General features: G+C 38.0%; 1 protein-coding gene across 1 annotated transcript; it reads left to right on the forward strand.

Moving 5' to 3' along the window:
• Positions 1-16: 16 nt before the first annotated feature.
• On the forward strand, positions 17-23,313 carry xxylt1 (xyloside xylosyltransferase 1). Its single transcript, XM_026345576.1, has 5 exons — positions 17-458; positions 805-1,438; positions 6,309-6,456; positions 12,980-13,112; positions 20,098-23,313. The coding sequence occupies exons 2-5, from the start codon at positions 902-904 to the stop codon at positions 20,492-20,494; spliced, it is 1,215 nt and encodes a 404-aa protein (XP_026201361.1). The 5' UTR covers positions 17-458; positions 805-901; the 3' UTR covers positions 20,495-23,313.
• The last annotated feature ends 402 nt before the right edge of the window (positions 23,314-23,715 follow it).

Raw genomic sequence — 23,715 nt, forward strand, 5'->3', positions numbered from 1 at the left:
GGCTGAGCCACAGTGGGCGTGGTTACGGTTGTTAGGTTCCTGCTAGCTGGGAGTTCCTCCAGGAGTGTTAGTACCTGTTTTCTTCTCGAACAAAACATGCAAACAGCGTGGTAATTTTAGATCGACGAAATATACACATGTACATCAGCTATTTAAAACAGTAATACAGTGTTTAGTCTTCAGTTTAAATTAAACATAGCGTCGGAAGGCAGTTAAACGACTCACATTTAGGCGCAAAGCCGTTGCTTGCTAACTTAGCATCTTCGCAGCCAGTTGACGTGTAGTGTTTGTATTTGTGCTTTTACATAGTTGTCAAAAGGGTCGTTAATTTTCAGTAAAACACTAACAAACATCGCACCGATTCACAAACGCGAGGAATTCAAGGAAGTAATTCAGGGCTGTGTAATCCCTGAACAAGCTGTGAACATGGGGCTGCAGAGGAGCACAGCGTGAGACAGGTAAGTGGATAAACCACTGATTTATTTCGGTTTAAGTGATATTTCCTGTGCATGGTGGTGATGGCATTTTAGAGAAAATTAACACATTTGCTAATTAGTTTTGGACTGCTGGACAAACCAAGACTTTTGAAGATGTCATCAGTAAGTTACAGACAAAATAATTTGTAAGCAAGGTGCATTAAAATATGTTTTTTTATGTTCAGTTTAACAAAAAGTCAAGGAATATTTTCAATATTAAGTCTTTGGCAAAAAATAATTGAGTGAAATATATATATTCTGTGAAATCTGTGAATATTTCAAAACAATTATTTACAACTTGTAAAAATGTGTATTCTGTCTCTTGCAGGACAATGTTGGGAATTCCTGAAACATAACCCTGAACTTGACATAAAATGGTTCAGGTTTTCCCTTTCATGCCCCCATTCTCATGACAACTGGAAGATATGGGCATACTAAGACTGGTATCCAGAATCATGGGTAGGATCAGTACTTTCAGGTCCTATCAGTTTTTGCTTCTCCTGGCTGCTGCACTTGCTGTCGTAGCTTTTTACTACTTTGGCTCAGAGAGGCAGAACTTCTCCAGCACCACAAAGAGGATCAAGCATACTCAGGCCAGCCACAACACCAACAGAAATGATGCAGACCTGACTGTGGACACCAGGGTCTCGCAGACAGCAGGATCTGAGGAACAAGGAGGGGAAGAACGAGATGTAGGAGGAGAAAGCGAGGGCTTTGGGTCCAAGACAGGGGGCCATGACACTGTTGACCACCAGTACCATGCACTCATGATGTTCACAAAGGTGGACAAGAGCCGGAGCCTGCAGGATAAGTTTAGAGTGGCCATGTTGTCCATGGTGAAGCACGGACGCTTCCTGGAAGGAGAAGTGTTGGTCCTTCATTTTGTGAGCGACCAGGCCAGCCAAGAACTGGGAGAAAGGATGCTGCAGGAATTTCTCCTTGATGCACCATTTAAGTTTGAGGTAAGCAATCAAAAACTCTTTATCAAGAAAGGTTTATTTTTTGTATTGTTGCCTTTGATTTGCATTCAAATCACACCCAGATAGTCTAATTAGATAGTTTGGTTTGTTCCCACATACAATTTTATTTTTTAGCATTAGTTGAACATTCAGTCAGATGTAAACGAGCATTCAAACATTAACTTCTTGTTGGAAGAGTTATTATTTAATCAACTGATACTTTCAGGTCCAAAGTGGAAAATGAAGCAGCCACCTTGTTAAAAAAATAAAGAAAGAAATATATATATACACACACAACATACTGCGATTAAGCCAGATAACACAACACAAATAACACACATTTAGGCAGTTTCTCTTATTACATATTCACAGTGTCACATTAGTTTGTAAGAATGAAAAAAGAGAGTTTATGAGAGAAGTTCAAGACGTTTTCATACTTCAGCACATTCATCATGAAATGCTATGTATGTGCTTTTCAGGTTGTCAGTTTAGGAAAACTACAAAAATTGCCAGCTACAGTGGACAGTCCTGATGATGACATTGTTTATTAATTCCCTTGGGGAAATTGTTGTTTGACAGCTGCACGTACATGATGGTGATGGACAACTCCTCCACTTGAACCTGAAGATGTTGTATGTGCAGTATATAACCTCATGTTAGATACATATAAAATTAACTTAACTACTAATCTGAAGTTATCATGACCAATTAACCCATACATACTCCTTAAGACCTCTTCAATGAAAAATTCATTGACTGTAGCTGTTTAAAGTTGAAACACGTGGTGGCACTGTTGGCCAAACTAATCCCTCACTGATGGGGATCTCCTCCCCCCACTGTGTTCTTCCTGCCAAAAGAGAGGATTATGTCCCCTCTGTCTTCTCTTGCCGCTACATGCCCCGTTTCTCCTCTTTTGTATTCTTAACAGAGCACAAGATCATAAACTTGTTTACACATTACCAATCCCTTCCCAAACTTCCTCACCGACTAGGCATTTCCTCTTAGGAATACCATGTCTTCTCCACCATCTGGTGTGGTTGTTACTGATCTCTATTAACACTGACTGATCCCATGATTTGGATTGGTCAGAAGGTTAGACGTTTGCCCAGGTCGGCAGGCCAGTATGTTTCCTGTGCATTTCACTCTATATTTAGACTGTAGTGTGAGTGTAGAACATCTCATGTGTGTAATGTAAAGTACTGGATAAGTTGATGTCTAATATGTGATGATGATTAGATGTCCTGCAGTATTATAATGATATACAATATGAAACAAATTAACCATAAACATAAAAACATAATTGCGATTGTGCTGTTATGTGTTGATAGTACTTTTGGTAGCTAAGGATCACTGCATACTGGGAACACTGGTATGAATCTCCAACACCTGCCGTTTTCAAGATGCTCTGGTCCAGTTGTCTAGTCATGACAATTTGGTCTTTGTCGAAGTTGCTTTCCTATTTTTCCTGCTTACAACACATCAGCTTAAAGAACTGACTGTTTGCTTGCTTCCCAACCCCATAGGTGCCATTGCATTAGATAATCAGTGTTATTCACTTCACCTGTCAGTGGTTTTAATGTTGCTGCTGATGGGTGTATATGAACTTAACTCTTGTCCTTGGATGGGTGCTCAACAGAAACCACAAAAACTAACTCTCTGTAGTGAAATATTTTGTTACATATCAGCTGTCCTACGCACTTGCTGAAACATGTTTCTGTGATAAACTGAAACTAAAAATATCACTGCTCAGTCAGGCTCTAATTAGTTTATACTGGCCTCGAGAAGCGGGTTCTCATAACTCTACCACCCAATTTTGTTCTTTTAAAATCAAGGGAGCATGCTCCACCAGACTGGTCCTGGACTTTACCTACAGGCTGTCAACCTAGTGGTTTTATAAATCACATAGTATCATTTCAGGCCACAGAATTCAAACATGAATTGAGATAGAGTCATAAAATTAACTTCTGTAGGCACTGACATGAGTGTATCCACTGTGGTACCAGAGTTACAGATGGGATGGGAGTATACTTGAGCATGGTAACATCCTTGCCTGCTCATCCTAAGCTTTATTTCTTTTATTTATTTATCTATCTGATAGAAGCATGATGGTAAGGCAGCAGTTATGCAAGACTATTAGCCTTTATTACTTCACAACAGTGTGAAATTCAACAACCCACTTAACATTCGCCACAAACAGCCTGCAGAGTTACACTGCCCAAAGGCTGTGCAAATTGTTCCCTCCTTATGGAGATCCTCTCCAAATACCATCCTGCTAAAAGGGATTCTGGTGTGTTTAAATTAAAAGATGCGTGCAATATTTTGTGTTTTTTCTATTTAAAAGCATGGCCACACAATAGGCAGGACATGCCAGGGAAAATCTCTGACAAAAAGGACAAATGTTCATTCGTCAGTCAAAACAGGACATTTTGCTCAGTATTGGCTTTCATCCAAAAATCAGCCCAGTGTGCCAGCAACTGCCAAACATGTCCAGTCTCTTAAGTCAACTTTGTGCAGCTAGGTTTATGTGAGCTAATAATATTACTTGGCTAAATGCACCGAATGCCAAAGGTATCCAAAGTATAAATAATACAACAGAGCAGGATTTATCTTATGACTGGATAACAAAATGTGGCTACTTAGGGCTTGTTACTATATTCAAAAGTCTACATAGGGGAAGTATTTATTTATTCACACTACATCAATACGCAATAGGCTGTAAGCAAAACATAATGTACTTGTACCTTGTTTGCAAACAACAAATCTTATCATAGGTTCATAACACTGAACTGTTTCTCACAGGGTGACAATTTGTTTTTAGCTCTTGGCAAGGGGTTTTTACCTTACTGCCCTCAAGCCACATGTTATAAGTATAAAATAGTAACTAGTACTTAAGTGCTTAAACTTTGCTGCTACTTAAAAACAACAACACTTGAATTCTGTGTTCAAGCTTCTCAGTTAACACAATAATATCTGAGTCACAGATTAAACTACAAGCTGTATAACAAAAGCTGCTCACATTGAGAAAAATATTTCCAAATACTTCTGCATTTATTTTCATGTAAAATTGTGACATTAGCATTGGGATATAACTTTGCTATTTTGAATAGGAAATACACAATAAATATGTAGAATTTAAATGTCAGTTGGAGTCCTAGTGAGTGAAAATTATTCGTCAGGCCTTTGGAAAAATTACTTATTTTACCCGCAGCGCAAAGATTTATGTGCCATTACATCCCCTTAACAGCCCTTCAGGACTGCACTGACTTCCATAAACCACCCAGGGCTTACCTTAATCTGTGAGGGATCATTAAATAACGTCTGTCCATCGAGGCACATGGGTCTGATTTATAATACCAGCAGCCAGGTTTTATCTGAAGCCTGATTCTCCCTGTACTGCCCTGTATCAACATATTTATTTTTTCTCTTGCAGGAAAGCTTTAATGATAATGAATGCTCATTGTATTTAAAAAAAAAATCCTCTTTCAATAATCTGTAGATATGTGAATGATCACTTTTGTGGGATTTTAAGCTAACAGAAACAGCAGTGAGAGGAAGAGAACTTGCACACAAAAAGATGACGATGAGTAGAATTGGGGTGGTAGATCCCCTACGCTACTGTGGGTTTGAGAGGTTGCAGGACTCAAACTGTTGCCTATAGCAGGGCTTCCAGTTCTGGTGTCTACCTGAGCAGCGAGAATTTGACCAAGGGGGTAAAAACTTTGAGTCTGTTGCTTGTCTTAGACAGAAACAGCAGAACTGAACAGAAATAAATACATAAATATAATATATAAAACATGGTCTGATCTTCATCTATGTCAAGAGTTTTAATAATAAGTATAATTGTGTCTAAAATGATATGTGACTAAAATAATAACACAAAAATTATTTTCTTTCATGTCTTTATTAAGGACAACCATAAAAGCCTCATAGTGCTAGTTGAAAAAGTATGGAATTAATAACTGGTTGACCCCTCTTGGCAGCAATAACTTCAACCAGGGGCCCCCTGTAGCTGTGGATCAGAGCCGCACATTGTTCAGGAGGAATTTTAGGCCATTCTTCCTGCAAAACTGCTTTAGCTCGGTCATATTCTTTGGACGTCTCGTGTGTGACTCTCTTCAAGTCCTTCCTTAGCATCCCTATTGGCCTGAGGTCTGGCCTGACCTGAAGCCATTCTGTTGTGGACTTGTTGGGTCATTGTCCTGTTGCATCACCAAACTTCTACAGAGCTTCAGCTAACGTACAGACATTCTCACATTATCCTGAAGAATTTTTTGATACACTTGGGAATTTATCTTCCCCCCAGTCACTGCGAGCTGGCCAGACCCTTATGCATCAAAGCATACTTAAGAATCGGGATGATGTTTTCGTGATTATATGCATTGCCTTTTTATGCCAGAGCCACCCACTTCTTGGTAGAGTAGCCACAGTCCCGAAGTTTCTCCATTTATAGATTGTTTGAATAACTGTAGACTGATGAATGTCTAAGGTCTTTCACATCACTTTGTAACCCCTATTACAGCTTTATGTAAATCAACAATTCTTGATTGTAGATCCTCTGAAAACTCTTTTTAGCGAGACATGGCTCGACATGCATGACAAGACATGAAAGATCAGAATTTCTTTTTGTGTTATTAGTTTAGGTGCATTATATTTGTTAAGATCAAATCACATTTTATGACAAATGAATGCAGAAAACCATGAAATTGTAAAAAGTTATTTTTGAAGCTGAAGATAACATTTCTTAAATGTCTAGTAAGCAAAACAAAGTGCATCAGTAAATCTAATAAAACACTGTCTCTAATAGTTAGCAGGCACTACTCCCATGTGGACATTGTTGTACTGACTTGATTGCACTGTGTTGATCTTCCTGCAGGTGTTGTTTCATGACGTGGCGGCTCTCACACAGAAGCTGTTTCCTATAGTCGAGGCCATGCAGAAACACTTCAGTGCTGGATCTGGGGCTTACTACAGTGACGCCATCTTCTTCCTGTCTGTAGCCATGCATCACATCATGCCTAAAAGTAAGAAAAACATTCTCACATTTCTTTTCATTCACATATAGATTTAAGTCACTTTAGAATAGCTTTGGCTGGGCGCGTCATATTAAATCACCTCTAAGGAGTCTAGAAGGAGCTAAATTATAAAGGTGTGTGTCACTTGCTCTGATTTCAGTGCCCAAAGTGCCTAAACTTGATTTTGCCAGAGTTTTGAGATACCTCTATCTGCTGCAACCTCAAAATAACAATACAATTTCAGTGATGCTGCTCAAAGCTAAAGCATGATGAATATCATCAGAATCGAATTAGTATGAGGTGAGTTCCAATCTTGTATCAGGACTATCCTATTCGATTTATAATTAACTGATGCGTTAAAGTTATGGTTATGCTCTTTAACAGTTTGTTTTGTGATTCAGAAAAAAATTTGCATTGCACATCACTTAAAATATATATATATATTACTCTAATGCCTTCTGCCACTTAAACCACAGCCTTCACTTTGATTGGCTGGCAGTCATTATTTTTCTCTGTTCCGGTGCTGATGATGCACAGCTGGAGGAAGCTGTATGGGCAGGTATCTAAGAGGCACGTGGCACGCTGCAGAGGCCCTGTGGAGTGAGGAAAGCAGGATGTGTTCTGTCACTGCTGCCCACAGGAGTGCCCCCTGTGTAGATGCCGACCAATGGCAGCAATCTCCTCTGTTGTGCTTTGTTGTGATTCACTTTAGTGGGTGTGCAGCATGGGGCATCAGTCCACAAATGAACCAAACCATTAGGCTTTGGTTTGAATCAATAGTCAGCACAGGCACACACACAGAACCACAAGTGTCTGTCTTTCAGACAGTAGGGAACCATGCCATTGAAGATTTTTTTACACTCATTGATGTAGTGGTGTGGTTATGGTTGGATCATAACCATAAAACATTTACAAAGGGAAAACATATAAAAAAAAAAAAAAAAAAAAGGTGTAGTTGTGTTTTCGTTCAGATGTTCTCAGTGGTCATGTTCACTATACTGGTTTCATAAACTTGTTAGAACTGTGAATTAGGTTCATGTCTGTCAGTTCAATTTGAATTGGTGAACAGCTTTTATCAAAGAAAAAACAGCATGTCCACATTGAGAAGATGCTTGTGTTCAAATTCAGGTTTTCTCTATCACATTAAAGTAGCTCTGTAGCAAAGTAAGGTATCTGTAGGGTTGCAGAAAACAAAACCTGTGAAGGAAAAGGTGGTGTTTGAGTGTGTTTTTCAGCAAACGGTTCTGAAAAGTATACAGTGGAGTTGTTTGGACCAAATTTTAACCATACTGTTAAAGTGGCATTGAGTGTTTTTGTATGACAAGCTATTGAAGTGGAGTTGTGTGTCTGCTGGTGTCTCACGTTGTGTCCTCAAAATGGTTATTGATCAACCACATGTGCCACACGTCTGTCTGTGTAAGTCGTCCTACGTGTCTATTTAAAGAATGCTTTTATCTATAAAGGGCATAATGCTGTTGTCTTCACGCAGAGAGTGGCGGATATGTGGTGTTCTCATCTTTTGATTTAACCATTTATCTGAAACACTCTCTTCATCCACTGAGCCTGCTGCAGATTGGAAACATGGTTTATGATTAATAAAAAAAAATGGGATATTCACAACTATAAATAGCAAGTGTGAGGGATGGCAATTTAAAATCCCATAATATGTAAAGGGGGAGATGTGATCTCAGTCGGTGTTTGCTCAAAGTACGGTGGCAAGAAAAAGTATGTGGACCTTTTGGAATTTCATGGTTTTCTGCATTAACTTGTTATAAAACATGATCTAATCTTCATCCAAGAGTATTAATAAATATAATATGCCTAAAATAATAACAGATAAATCTGATCTTTCATGTCCTTATTGAGAACAACCTCATAGTGCTAGTGGGAAAAGTATGTGAACCCTTAGAATAATAACCTATTCAGGTTAAACTCAAAAAGTTTGCTCCACACAAGAATACGCTTATGTTAGCCATGTCTACGAACAAGAATTTAGTGATGAGTTACATAAAGCTGTAAAGGGTCACAAAGTAATGTCAACGACTTCAGAAATTCACCAGTCTACAATTAAGCAAACAATCTACAAATGGAGACACTTTGGGACTGTGGGTGCTCTACCAAGAAGTAGGCGACCAGTCAAAATTACCCGAGTTAAAATACAACCCAGAGTGGAAAAGATAACAAAATAGTCTTCAGAATAAAGTGCGTCAGCTGAAACTCTGTAGAAGCTGGATGATGCAACAGGACAATAAGCAAAGACACTGAAGTAAGTCCACAACAGAATGGCTTCAGAAAAACAAAATCCACCTTCTGGAGTGGCCAAATCGGAGCCCCGACCTCAACCTAATGGTGATGCTATAGAGTGACTTGAAGAGAGCCACACACATGAGACATCCAAAGCATATGACAGAAGCACTTCTGCAGAAAGAATGGGCTAAAATTCCTCCTGAATTTTGTGTGTTATTAGTTTAGGCACATTATATTTGCTAATACTCTTTACAAATTATTGCAGAAAACTGTGAAATTCCAAAGGGATCACATACTTTTTTTTGCCACTGTAAATACTGGAGGTAATTAAAGTGGTTGTAAGGCTTCTACTTCTTTGGACCTGTAAAATCTGAACTGTCATTAACAACAGTGATGGATAATATAGACTTAAAACTATCACACACTATTTTACAGTATTTTTAACAATGTAAAGACAATGTAAAAACATGACTTTAAGGTAGGAATACCCACTGTATAATATGGAAGATACAGTAGCTGACAGTCATCTACAGCACACTATTTTTGTAAATAACAATTGATTATGAAGGTTTATTTTTAACCTTGGGGATACTAGTTTGACAAAATAATTTAACTTTGACTTACACTTAGAAGCTTTTTTTTGTTAATAATGGGATTTCTACAGGACTTGAAAAGTATTTTAAAGCACCAAATTTAGTTTCCTGAAAATCAATTATAGTTATAGGAAGTTATCCACACTTTTTCAGCAGGTTTAATTTGGTTGTCCAAAGAGAAGGCAGGCTCTGCCTTAAATGAGCCAAAAATTGATTTGAAAAATATGCATTTATGATATTTAAATATTTGACAGTATTTAACCAAAAATGCTGCTGTTTTCTAACACTGTAACAAGCTTACTGGGTGAAATCAATGCAGTCTTGTAGTGACAAGATGTTCACGCAGTAAGTCCTTGGAGGATAAGAAATAAAGTAGCACAATGGAAACTTGTAATTAATATTAAGGTTCCTAAGAAACACTGTTTTTGTTACTGGAGGAGTGTTCCATAATTTGTATCCCCTCTAGAGATCTCAACAAGTTGAGACTTGAGTTTCTATAACAACCCTGACCTTTATTTTCCACCTGAGGTAGAAGTGGTACTGCTCTGAATTGCTTTGATAAAACTGTAAAGATGGTACCTGGTAGTGGGGATAGTAGCTTTTGGTTGACAGGCAGATTTGAAATGACTTAGCAGTTTGATGTCAAAAATGTATTTCGGTGTCTGCTTTTATTTGCCTCTTGAAAGCAAGTTAAGTGTGAGTATCAACAAAGACAGTTGGGATCTGAAACTTACATATTTATGACTTAGTTTTCTCCTCACTTCTTTTCAATTTGTGCATGTGGCAGGAGGATGATAGTGAGGGGAAAAATTACTTTAAAGTGATCTCCTTCTAATAAAAACTGGGTGTTTTCCAGTGAATCTTGATAAAAGCTGAAAATGAGCCAATACTAAATGCTCACATAATGTCTGATAGCAGGGTTTAATGGGCTTGACCTGCTTTTTTATGAATAAAATGTGGTGTTAAATAATAGTGTCTCTGTTTTGTTGCTGTTGCTAAGTGGAGACTTTCTGATCTGAAGAGAGCCTCGGGCAAACTCCAAGCCATCCTAATATTATACATATTTCTGCAATAAGTTTACAACACCCACACACTTTTGGTCAAGGCTGATTTCTCTGCTCCTTTATCCATTTTGTTCAACCGCCAGTGTCCTAAATACAGACAAACATTACAAACAGGTTATTGGAAAAAAAAAATATCACTCATATACAGTTCATGTAACTAGTAGTACCCTTTAAAAATAGGAAGGTATTTCTGTTAAAATCTGCAAAACAAGACTATTTTATACCATACTAACCCTAAGTAAAAACTTAACTTATTGAAAAAAATGTATACTGCTATGCTATTCTATTAGAAACTGTAAGTAAATTGGTACAAAATTTGATCATTAGCAAAACTGAGTTTGATATAATTAATTTCTCTTTATCCTTTTGTTTACTGGGACATAGTTTAGTTTTAGACACTACATGTTGTGATGCTAGATAATGTGCACATCAGTGCAACATATAGCATGTTACTAGACATATACACTTTTTATACCCTACAGCATCTGTTTTTTTATAATAAGTATTTATAAAAAAGATTCATTGTCTATAGTTTAGACATGTTTTGACAACTGCAAGTTCTCTGTCAGCAGTCTACTGTAAAGAGACGTCACTACAGAAGCCTCTTTTATCACATCATAAGAAAACAGCTCTGACACAACAGTTTCACTGTAACTACAATTCAGTCATGTTGCCTCAGTCATTGATTGTTTGCTGTTGTTATGATTGTTATGAAATTCCAGCAGTGGACCTCTTTATATACACCCTAATTAGGCATCAAGGGGGCAAATACACCGTGTTGTGTACTATTGTTGGAGCTTAATTGATAAACAGGCTCTGGTAAAAACACTGCACATAGTGTCAACTCTACTATCACCTTTACAGGACTTGTGTCGATCCAACATCAAACCCATCACCTCACAGTGTTGTAACAATTTAAGACCCTCTTCCTGTTACACTCCCACAAGTTAAACCCCGTTAGTACAAACAAACAGCGCTGGCCACTCAGCGATTACTCCTCTGTGCCCTTTCCTGTTGTCACAGTACTTGAGGGCATTGTGATCGTGGCTTCCTTGTTTGGAGAGCACAGAAAACATGTCACTGCTGTAGTGCTGAGTCGTCTTTTTCTGTGCCTTGTTTCAATGTGTACTTCCAGTCCTGTTTTATCTCCCCACAGTTATACCCTTTATTATTGTGCATTTCATTTGGCAGTGGTGATTTGCTTTTTCAACACCAACATCACTTGTCTGTTTTCACTCTGACAGAATAAGGCAATACATGCTGCACCATCAAAGTTTTTAACAGTTGTACAATGATTAAATGAAGTAACATGAATCACTGTTCATGTAAACTTCCATAGTTTCTTTGTTTGTGTAAAGCTGCTTTGTGACAATGTCAATTGTAAAAAGCACTATACAAATAAATTGAATTGAATTGAACATGATTTATGTGTAATGATTTTGCAGTATCTAACTTTTCAGTATTATGTTCATTATGCTCCAAAATCCACTTACTAAACACAAATACATAAATTGCAATGCAGGTGGGACATGTGCATTAGCCAGAAAAGAGAAACAAACATAGCAACTCATATGCTTCTGTTCCACATTAAATTTACCATGTTAATTAACACACAGGTGCAGCCTTTATTATTTTCCTTTTAATTTTATTTCATGAACAGAAACCACCAAAAATAAAATTATATTTTTGCTTTCCTTGGATAACAACAATGAAGTCAAAACACATATGAAATATTATGTTGAGTTCTGCAGAATTCTACAGATGTTGTCAAAACACTAATTAACTAAATATTATTTCCCTCAAAAAAGAGGCCGACACCTTTGCCTGTACTTCTCAGTCTGACATAGAAAGTGTTTTAATCAATTCAGTAATAACATTGTGCTCATGGTGCACCATTCCCGAGTATTTCCCATCCTTTCGTTACCGTGCCAACCAGCAAAACATAGGAAGCTGAAACAATGAACAGATGATGGTTTGAATATCCTGGTTACTGTTAGGATGTCATCCACAAACATACAATACAGATACAGTGTTAATCATTAACTGCATGTAAGCGTACGCCTGTCAAATACACCACTTTGTGCTGTTTTACAATGTGCTCAACTTTCTTTACATTCCTCCCTTTAATTTATAAACAGGATAGATTGAATTACTGTTTCTAGGTGAATGTTAACAGTTTAGAAAGCTAAACGCAAATACACTGCAGAGCAGCCATATAAATGTTTTTAAAGTTTTTTATGAGTCTCTCAGGCTCTGCCCTTATTTCCTCTAACTCTGTATTCCTGCAAAGACTCCAAGAAGCGATTAGACTGACAGACAGTCAGTTAATGATGTACTAGTGGTCAGAGATATTCGGCCTACATGCACAGTTCACTCAGAAGCATATTTCCTGGGATCATTTTAGAAATTTTTACCACTGACTGAAATTTTACTTCATGTATTCACTTCATCATTTTTATAATTTTTAAATGGTTTTTCTAGTGAAGTTGTTTTCTTGACATAATCTTAAAGATTAGCTTTGACTGAGTGGCTTTAAAGAAAAGTGAGAGTGCAGTGTTATTTAGTTACTAGCAAATAAATTGATAAGGGTGTGTGATGATTTTTAATAAAGTATTGTTCTTGTTTCAGGTCTGACACGAATAGTTCAGCTGGACCTGGATCTGAAATACAGGACCAACATTAGGGACCTTTTCCAAGAATTTGACCAGTTTCCTCCAGGAACTGTAATAGGCATCGCCAGAGAGATGCAGCCAGTCTACAGGTATGAAATGTGCACATGACACTACATAATGCAAATAATATTTGGAGCAAATTATAGAAACCTAGGACTTTAAACTCTAAATTCAGTACTGTATGTGGTCAGTGGTGTTTCAGAAACAGCTGTATCTGCTGTTATTAGTCCAGAAATAGACCTAGATAATAGGCAGAACATGATGAATGGATCAATCAATTCAATTCAAGTTTTTGCTCAAACTTAGATTTATCCACTGTGAATCGATGGGCCGACCACTGTATCCAGCAGTAGTGACAGTGTTTGCTGTCAGTTTGATGCTACTGTTTTCAAATGTTTTGGTGTTCACCCAGTGTCCAAATGGCCAAAATTACGTTTTAGGCTGTAGAATGAATACATTAATTAAATGAAATGCTTATTTGTCACAACATCTGGTTGTTATGTGTTTTATAGGATGAAAGTGAGTTATAGTTTCTGAAGTTTCTGAAGTGCAGTTGTGACCTATATTATTAATTTGCAAAAGGGTCCAAAAGTAAATATTTTACTGGGTGTGCCATCCTGCTTTAAATGGGAATAACTCTAAGCTTAAAAATAAATAATAAACAAATGTATTGGTATCCAATTGATTTGGATGCTAATAATGTATCTTTGAGAGCAGCCACATTAGCACTGCTCCCTTTCTCAGTAATGTGTTAAAAGCCACCATACTTATCTCACTTCTTCTTGTTGACCCCAGATGGATTTTCGTTTTTGGGCCTCACTTGCACACTCACAGTTATTTTATCGCACAGTTTTAAAGTGAGAAAGTAGATCAAGAGTCCCTCATACAGACTTGGATTCACAGGAACCTCAGCAGTGTGACCAGCCTGTATGGAACATGTAGCAGAAACATGTAGTGTCCTTTCTGTGGTAATGCATGTGATAATTGTCAGTACAGTATTTTTATGACAAATGATTTGCCACATTTGTGAAATGTCAGCTTCGTGCTACAACTCAAAAATACCTGTAAAGTCATTTTTAAATGTGTTTCACTACTGGCAAGTAAAATTAAAAATAGGAAGAATATATATGTAAAGATTGTTCTGAAATACAAAGTTTGATATTATATCAATATACACACAACTTACACTCATTAATTAATATGTATAGAGTATACTAGTGTTGCTAATGTCCTGCTTGCACAATACAGATTGACAAAAAGCACTACTAAAGGATTTAATCTGTTAAATCCCTGCATGGCTTGAGAGTTAACAACTACCTCCTCTCATCCTGCACGAATCATTTTAAAAGGAACAAAACACCTCCTTCTCAGACCATTGTTTTTCTCCTTGTACTGTAAACATCCTCATAACTTGGTGCACAGTGGATGGAGGTGTGTGGGGTAATTACAACAATTATCACTATTAAGTGCTTGGCCAGATTCTGAGTCGTGCTTTCTTGTTCTTTGGTCAGTTATTTCATAACTTTAACGGTACAAGAAAGCCAAATTTTTATTCAAGCACTTATTCTGCTGCTTGTGTCGAAACATTTAACACTGATGCAGAAGTCACTATTGACAGAGAAGTTTATTATGTTAAATGGTGCACAGGCTTTCATAGTTGACATGAACGTGTGCTCTGTTGGTAACAGTAATCACTTGATATCAATCTGGAAAGCTGTTGAGTAGTATGTTTTGGGAATTGGTACACACCAGCTTTCTGTTTTATCCTCCTACTTCAAGTCCTATCGTGTTTTTTTTTTTGTGTGTGCGTGCACATGTGAACGAAGGACTCCAACTATAAAGTTCTTTGTTTCTCATCAGATTTTTCCATCCCTCTCCAAGATTGTAAAACAAACACGCCTGGTTCGTTTAGACTACTTCGCTGTTTTCCACTGAGGCACAGCATCAAAACAGGACGTCACTGTCTGTGTGTGTATGTGTGATAGTAAGATTACGTGAGGCAAGGGCAGGTGGAGGGGTTCCATGTCGCAGCTGCTTCGCTGGGATAAACACACAGCCAGGTGGCTTCCCCCAGGGTTTTAAAGTCTTTGTTTGAATGAAACAATAAAAATATGATTAAGTTAGAAGGCAGGGGTAGATAATAACTATAATATTTGATGGTTTACTGTTTTGTATGTAACATGTTTATTAATAACAAGCTTTAAACTAGCATCAAATTATTGACAATGGTGGTGCTACATAGGTTAATCTGCCTGTTACAGTATTAATTTTAATTAAAAAGTGTCATTCACAAGACTTTTTCCTTAAATAACTTGAGCACTCAATCAATTATTGCAGTAAATGTAACTTAAATGTCTGCAGATCCACTCATCAGTTTCTTAGTTGTGACAGCTCAAAATTACACGTTTGTAGACATTAGGTTTTCATTCCGACAAAGTGTGTTTTTTAATAAGAAGTGTGTGTAATATTAAAATCTGCTGCTGTTATCAGTATGTAACTACATTTTAGTTTCTAGTCCATGTGAGTTTGTCTGTATAGTGCTGCCTTTGTCATAACTTTGTGGATGTTGGTGCAACAAAGTTGCTAAATGATTGTGTCATCTGGGCAAAAGCTGCATTTGTGTGTGTATGTGTGTGTGAGAGAGAGTAAAGCGTAGTCCATATTACTGTATTAATGTAAATGTTGGTGACGTTGGGTTTCTGCACAAGCAGTTTGAAGAGTGGGGCATTTCCTGATGGGCTCCAGCTGGCACCAACATCTCCAAACAGATCTGTATCTCTGCCACTGCTTTAATAATTCTGGGAATCCCCTGCTCCCCTGCTTGTTTCTGTGTACACAGATGCTTTGATTTACAATATAGGTTAACATAGCAGAGGTTTATGTTAAAAAGCAAAGACAGATTCACTGGTTGAAATTAAAAGTAAATCGCCACACAAGCTGCATACAACATTATATTTGACTATTTGGCGCTAAAGGACAGAACATTCAAGCACCAGCAAATGTTATTTTTTCTCTCTCTGCTATTTTTAAATTAAATTAAAAGTATTGACTGCAGTTGGGGACTTACGTCACTGAGACTCTCAAGGATATTGCTATCCAAGTGAGACGTGATCTACAGCTAGGCTGTAATACCCCATTTTATGGACACAAAGAATTCCTTATATGTAATGCACATATATGAAGTATTATATTTCAGGACTAAACTATTCTTTAGGAATAAATTTGATTATTAAAGCCATTTCAAAGCCTCTACCAACATATTTATTGCAAAGGCAAATGTGTCAAGCAGGTAAATATTAATGAATATAAGTTTGTGTAGAGAAGCACAAAAAAGACATTATGTTCCTCCAACAATGTGACAGAAAAGTGGGATTAACTTTAAGCTGTAAAGGAAGTAGTTTATAGATCATAATAAGTAATACAGTACAGTTCTACTGGGAGACTGGAGAAAAAGGAAATAAAGGTATAAAGATAATTTTCTATTTAGAGAGTGAAGATTTGAGAAACAAACTTTAAGCTGGCTTCTTAGGTATCAGCCAGTTGCCAATAGTCTTGTAATATTTTAATTTTGAAACGTGGTATTAGTGAAGCATTGTGTGCATCCTCTCCACTGGAGTGTTTTTCCTGTGTTGAGTGGAGAGGGCTCTCAGCTCCCACTCTGTTTTGGTGCTAATGGACAGAGCATTATGCAGGGGAACGCATCCTCCCACCAGTCGCACATTCAGAGCACATCCTGCCACTGAAAAGTTCATTGCTGGAAAAAAAAATGCCCCTTGTCTTTTCCTGCAGCTGCATTTGTAATGTTTTTAAAGCCCAGGAGACGAGACCCACTTACATAAGTGTCACAGTCAATGCCTCAAACACACAAGAAGTGTTTGAGGCATTGACTGTTAGCTTCTGGCTAATGAGAGACATTGGCCAGAAGCAAGTCACTCTACTTACTCATTGTGCGATTCATCACACACATTCCCATTTACTGCTCTAAGTGTAAGTCTAAGTCTTTGTGTTTTATAGTCAGGACTGTGAGCTATGTTGCAGTCTCAAGGTGAGATCAAAAGTTCTTCTGCTAAAGAATAGAATAAACTTAGATTTATAAGGTATGTAATAAATCAGATAATGCTTGCTTTTAATGTTTTGTAGCCAGGATTTTAAATCTGAAGCAGCACTGTTATCCTTTCTTGTTTGGAGGCGTCAGTGCTGGGATTTTCTTTAATAAACTGTACCCTGTTCATACTGCCAGGCTACTCTGTGCTGAAAAGCACCAGACATTTCATTTGTGTAGCATCAGGCTCCCCTCTGAGAGTGAGAGTGTTTTATGAAGGTTTCAGAGAGCAGCCTGTTTATTGTCCTGAACAAAGTGAAGTACACATTTGGCACATTCAGATGAGACGCCAGTGCAAAATGTCCCCGTCGCCTGCTAATGCTTTTCATTCTTTTGCCGGTTAGAGCGAGAGACACTTCACTTGAGAAGTTGGCAGTGAAAACTGGAGGCAGGCGATTATTGAGCTGTGAACTGGAGGAGCAGGAGAAGACGCACTTTTAGGAGTGGGTATCAAAACTACAGCAAGAGTAGTCAGAGAAGTCAGAAAACAGAGCTGCATTCTGCACTCGTCATTCAAATCTCACAATTTCTCAGAAGCTAAAGAAGAACTCAGTCCAGTGAAACCATGTGATACCTAGTTCAGGTCCAGGCAATGACTAGGTCACTTTAAAACTTGAATTTTACTCCATTTGGAGCCTTTAAGAGTTCAAATTACTCTTATGCTTAAAATCGTTGTTTAGCTTCATAACCCAGTTGCTCTTTAACTTTAGCTCATTATAGTATCCCTTGTATATCATGACCATGATGACACTTAAGGAAATGCTGTCCACCTAGTACAGTCTTATGGCAAAACGGCAGAGTGGAAAATCTACAAATTTCCCCTTAATGCTTGTTTTTCACAGGAATGTGTCCATGGGCACGTAGACCCACTGTATGTATTAAAAATGATAAATGCTCCACAGAGGCCATGAGTCCTAGTTGTTATCAGGCCATGACTAATGGCTATATCAAACTGCAGAGAGAGAACGAGGTATCCTCTACAATAACAAACATCATTATTTTACACATTTTTGTATATGTTTATTTGCACCACGAGAGAAGTCAGAGGGCACCTGATTGTAGATGTCACTAATTAATTAAAGTGATGTAAAGGCTGATTTTGTGAGTGGGCATTTCTCCATTAGTACTTAATCTACTGGAAATTTCCTCTGGATTAGAGACTACTAAGAATCATCTTATCTTTGTAGAGAGTGTGTAGATGTGCATGCAGAAAAGAGCTCATTCCCATGCGTCCTCATATTATGTAGCAATGAAACATCATTGCACAAGCTGTTACTCAGAATGTGGAAAAGAGCATTTTGTACTTACTTGAAGTGAGCTCTTCAAGAAAGTTCAATATAAAAATAGTACACCCACAGCAAGTAATGGTCTCTGTAGACTTGATATAAACACTACAAGAACATGAATACAGAGAGAAAATGACAAATGTAGACACTACACTGTGCTTTTTTCCCCCCCTCTTTCTTATTTATCCTATATTTGTTTTATCTGTAATAACGTGCAGACAGTAATGTATCAAGGGTTAAAAAGATAACAAACAACTCTGTTCTTAAAAGGACAGATATTCATTTTTCTTGATGCAGCAGAAACTTGGCTTTGATTTAGTGACCTGGCCCTTAACCAAATGTCCTTTCCTTCTTTGGTATTTTCTGAACTATTTCTGACAAGTGTATCTCCTTCCCATTAACTCAGTATTTGTTCTAATGTCTGGAACATTTGCTATTTAAAAGGTGGCAATAAATGTGTGGGATGAAGCAAAATAAATGATGATACCAGAATAATGTTCAGTTGAGCTACATGTTAGGACCAACATTCAAGTGCAGCAGGACCATTTGATAGATTTGGTGGCATTCATGTTTGTCAGGTGTGCCAAAAATATTGACGCTTCTTTACACTGTGCATTACCTAATGTAGTTAGGTGAAGATTCTTAGTCATCCAGGTGAGGTTATGTGGAAGTTGAGTCATGGAAAGTGATGATGTTAGCTTGAAACATTTTACTATTGATCCAAGAAGCTTCTACAGACTACAGTCCACAGACTGAAGAAGCTCCGTGGATGAGTAGTGACCTAACAAGATAGAAGCCATCCAACAAATGTCTGTTGAATTAAGCTCTGCATGTCTTATCTGTTCTACAGTTGGTATTTTGGCAAAGCAGGATGTGAAGTTGGCACAAGCGTCTGGTGCGCCAACATGCTCCAACACTCCTGGACCAACTCTCTTCCTGTTTTTGGCCACAGAGTTGTTTGTTCAGCAAATGACTGAAACAGAGATGCCCCTCACTTACAAATGTACAGTTCTGGGCTCAGATAGGGGCAATTTTAGTGTGTTTCTGTTGTGCCATTTTTCTCTGCACTTTTAAAACCACATTATTTTTTTTCTCATTCAAATGGCAATAGGCATAGACAGATATGAACTGGCAAGCAATTGCATCACGACTTAAAATGCATTTGGACCGAAAGAGAAGCACATTTTTGTCTTTTAATATGTTCAAATTTACTACTGGATGTATAGTATAATCATTGTTGGTTTGCAGTCATGCAGCTTTGTGTCTGAACACCAGTGACATTAGTAAGGTAGTGCAATAAATGTGCATGTCCTCACTAAAAAAAAAATAAATAAAAATTGTGATTCGGTGACAACTTGCAGAGTTCGTCAGGAAGCTCCTGTGGCTGATGATCTGGGGGCTTAACATGTACGGCAGTATTCTGTAACGTGGTAGTGTTAGCCAACCACAAGCTATCACATTTTTTTAAAGAGAATTTGTCACACCTAACTGTGAACCTTCACAGAACAGTTTATATTAAATTTCATGTTGCAACATAGTTGATACGATAAATTCCTCACCAGCTATTTTCAAGACCGTTTCCAAAACTGAACTCTTGACCTTTGTGAGATAATCCACCAGTCCCATTGATGCGGTTGATTAACTCATGTTGGCTAAACTATGGCCAACACCTCTTTCTTTCTGCAGACACACCTTCTGGCAGTATCGTAAAGAGAATCCTCAGAGCAGAGTAGGTGAACCTCCTCCTGACGGCCTCCCAGGATTCAACAGTGGCGTGATGTTACTGGACCTAGCAGCAATGAGGGCCTCAGCTCTCTACAACCAGCTGTTAGAGCCCAGCAATGTTGCCAAGCTGGCAGACCAGTATCGCTTCAGGGGCCACCTGGGGGACCAGGACTTCTTCACCATGATTGGCATGGAGCATCCTGAACTGTTTTATTCTCTGGCCTGTGGCTGGAACAGACAGCTGTGCACCTGGTGGAGGGACCACGGATATGGAGACATATTTCAGCTTTATTATCGCTGCGATGGACCCATCTATATCTACCACGGGAACTGTAACACCCCCATACCAGACAACTAATGTGTGGACTGCAACAGTTTACAGTTTATAGTCATGTAGTTTCTCTTCTGACTACTGTAAATATAGTCACTACTGAAGGAACCACACATGGTATTAACCTGTGTCATTTTAAAAGAAGTAAACAGCCTGATGTTATAATGTAAGGGGCTGCATGAGTTGGATAATGTTTGTTCAGGCTGAGATGATGAGATGATAAATATCCTTCATGATGTTCAGTTTGAGATTAAGACACCAAAACACTGTACAGCAGTTTATATTCTGAAAGATTTTGCTGCTATTGAAAATAATCTTGTTGTAAAAGTCACAAAGTAAAGAGCAGAAATACGCTGTTCACCAGACAAACTAATCTGACAGGAACATGCTTTTTCATGCATTTGATTAACACAATGCTCAGTGATGCTGCATTGCTTATTTTCCTAGAGCCATATGCACTGGTATTAATGCAGCATATGTTGTCAATATTATTTAAAAAAAAAAATTATGCTTATATATATTGATTTCAATACATTTTGATTGTTGTGAGAAAAACCTAAAAGACCACTAAACATTACACAAAGTGATGTAATCTACTGTATCCAAATGTCGATAATCAACAGAAGATTACTGCAGCTATTTAGATAATCAGTTGTTTTGGCCTGTTGAGGACATCGCCTTGTTGAATTTCTTTTAGAAAATACACACTGCAATAAATATTGGGTCGGCAAAACTAACATCTAGGAACAAAAGAGTCCTGTACTTTTTCCCCACACCTCTCCTTTTGCTCTTTCTGTTTCCCAGTATCTCGAGCTTTCCGTCAAGGGACCACATTCACCCTGTGTCACCTTATCTTCCTGCAACACCACAGGTCTGGTGCCATTTACTGCCCACCATAGTAAAGGGACAAGATGGTTTACCACCAGTGGACAACACACTACCACAGTTCCTTTCAGATACGTCTTTAGGCAGATTGGATGGCGGGGCAGTTGGGAAGGTGATGGTTAACAACGATGACACACATTGTGCATTTGCAGTTAAGCTGAGACCAAACCCACAACACACAAACACACACACACACACGTCAGGAGGACTGATGCTGCTGCCAGGAGCATGACTGCAGACATTGACCCACTTTTCAGTTTTCTTGCTGTGTTCACTGAACTAACGCATTCAAAAATGTCACTGCTCAGTTCAGCAGAGTTCAAACAAATGCTACTGGACTTGTTCTAGCCTCACAAGGTTTCTTCACTTATGACTAACTGGTGGGGAGTTCCAGGTGTTACCCTCTGTAGGGTCATTTCCATATTGAAACGAAAGCATTGGTCCTTCCCATTGCCTGCTCAATACAAATATTTGTAATTGCAGTTTTGTCAAATTATAACAGACACAGTACATACAAACAGGCTGTTTTGGTGTTCTATGTGGCTGACATGTTGATGTGTTTCGTGAAGACTTACACATCCTGTCATCAAATGTGTCATCCACGTCTAAACCGGTAGTTAGGTGTTGTCCCCTGGAGGAAGCTCAGGGCTCTGTTTTCCATTTCATCCATGTACACATTGGACATAACAGGAGACGCTGAGGTGCAACCATGTTTTTATTTGAAACTGTTGGGCCTGACAATGAGAATAACACCTGAACCAGTCGCTCAGAAGTGAAGAAGTTTTTTGGATGTGAGGTGGCATGGTTTGCTTTGTCCATGTGCCTTTGATTTTAACAGCTGAATTATTTGACATAGATGACTGAAAGTCTTCACAGACACATCATCATCACTCAATATTCATCAGTTTCCGATAATTGTTTGAGGTGATGCACACCTTGGTGCACACATTGTAAGTGAAGCAGCTGAATGCTCTGCACCACCAGTGAAGGCAAAGAAAAGCTCAGTGAAAACACTCCAAATCAATAAGCTTCCTTTAAATTCACCCTGCAGCTGATCAATACTTTTTTCTCCCAGTTTGAGAACAACATTCTTAAGTCTCATGGCTCTAAAACACATTGTTAGCAAGAAAAAACAATTGAATCAGAGTAAAAACTGGATAACTTCTATTCTCAACTCCGGATGGCACTTTACAACTTCAACAAGATGATGGTTAGACTTAATTTTGCTCTGTATTCTTTGCTTTTAAATATTAAAATGGATATTTGTTGTATGCGTTTGAATTCCTACTCTTTAGCGACAGGTGGTTTCAATATTCCTTTCACGGATGCTTGATGTAACAACAACACAGTTAGCACATCCTTATTTTATTATACATAGTGTTGCATTCAAAGACACAGGATTCCAAAAAGTAATGCCATCTGCAGAAAGAACCAGCACTGAACTAATAAAGGATCGGATCTCCAAGAAAGGCAATGAGCAGATGTAAACATTATGAAGGGCTGACAAAAACAACCTGTTGCAACTGTTGCATTTGTTGGCAGTTATGTAAATGTAGGTAATAGAACAAAACATTCAAAACCATTCATATCAATCTTTTAAAGAGGACTTCTGGTGTTTTGTCATGCACCCTCCTTTGTGTAATGCACTGTTTGCAACTGTCTTCTGTGTAAAACCTTAGAATGTAAAAATAACAGTTTTTCACACGTATTCATTTTAAAGGGCTAATCAGTGTTTAAGTGTATAAATGAAATCGCTGCTATGTTCAGTGTTAAAGTCTCAAGAACCACATCAAATGTGAAAGTTGCTTTATTCACCCTCTTCTGTCCCAGAAAGGAAAACCTTCTGTGACAGAAAAGAGTACAGTTTGTTCAGATGTTTATTTTGTTACCTCTGTATGTTCAGCTTTCATAAATCCATCATATGATCTTTTTAAGTAAAATAAAATTGCACATGTAACCTATCCTGTTCTCATTTCCGTTATTAAACTAGTCACATGAGACAGAACTCTTTTGTTTCATTGTGTGCGTGGGGTGGAGAGCTGACAACTCTCAGAGAGTATGCTTTTAGTTATTTGTGGGTTAGAATGAGGTGGTAAAAAAATCAATGTACGTTAATGAAGCTACCTCGCATTTCTCATTGTACAAACTCATATCTGTGTTCCTGTTTGTCTGCTAGACGTGACCTATTTCTGTCACTCAACTCTGCACAGGCAGGCTCACTCTCCAAAGATAGAAACAACATCGCTAAGTTTTGGCCCTTGAACGCGGTGACATTAAAATTTACACCTGAAAGAAAAACACGAGATATAAATATAACCAATCATTTCTGGGATGAATCAGATTCATCATCTTTGGTTTACGTG

The sequence above is a fragment of the Anabas testudineus genome, chromosome 4 (assembly GCF_900324465.2).
Source record: "Anabas testudineus chromosome 4, fAnaTes1.2, whole genome shotgun sequence".
NCBI lineage: Eukaryota > Metazoa > Chordata > Actinopteri > Anabantiformes > Anabantidae > Anabas > Anabas testudineus.

What these genes read in the sequence shown, in the direction of transcription:
- xxylt1 (XM_026345576.1), top strand. Translation starts at nt 902, where the DNA reads ATGGGCATACTAAGACTGGTATCCAGAATCATGGGTAGGATCAGTACT. An exon ending in GCATCACATCATGCCTAAAA is followed by an intron (nt 6,457 to 12,979) that starts GTAAGAAAAACA and finishes TTCTTGTTTCAG; the next exon opens with GTCTGACACGAATAGTTCAG. An exon ending in GAGATGCAGCCAGTCTACAG is followed by an intron (nt 13,113 to 20,097) that starts GTATGAAATGTG and finishes TTCTTTCTGCAG; the next exon opens with ACACACCTTCTGGCAGTATC.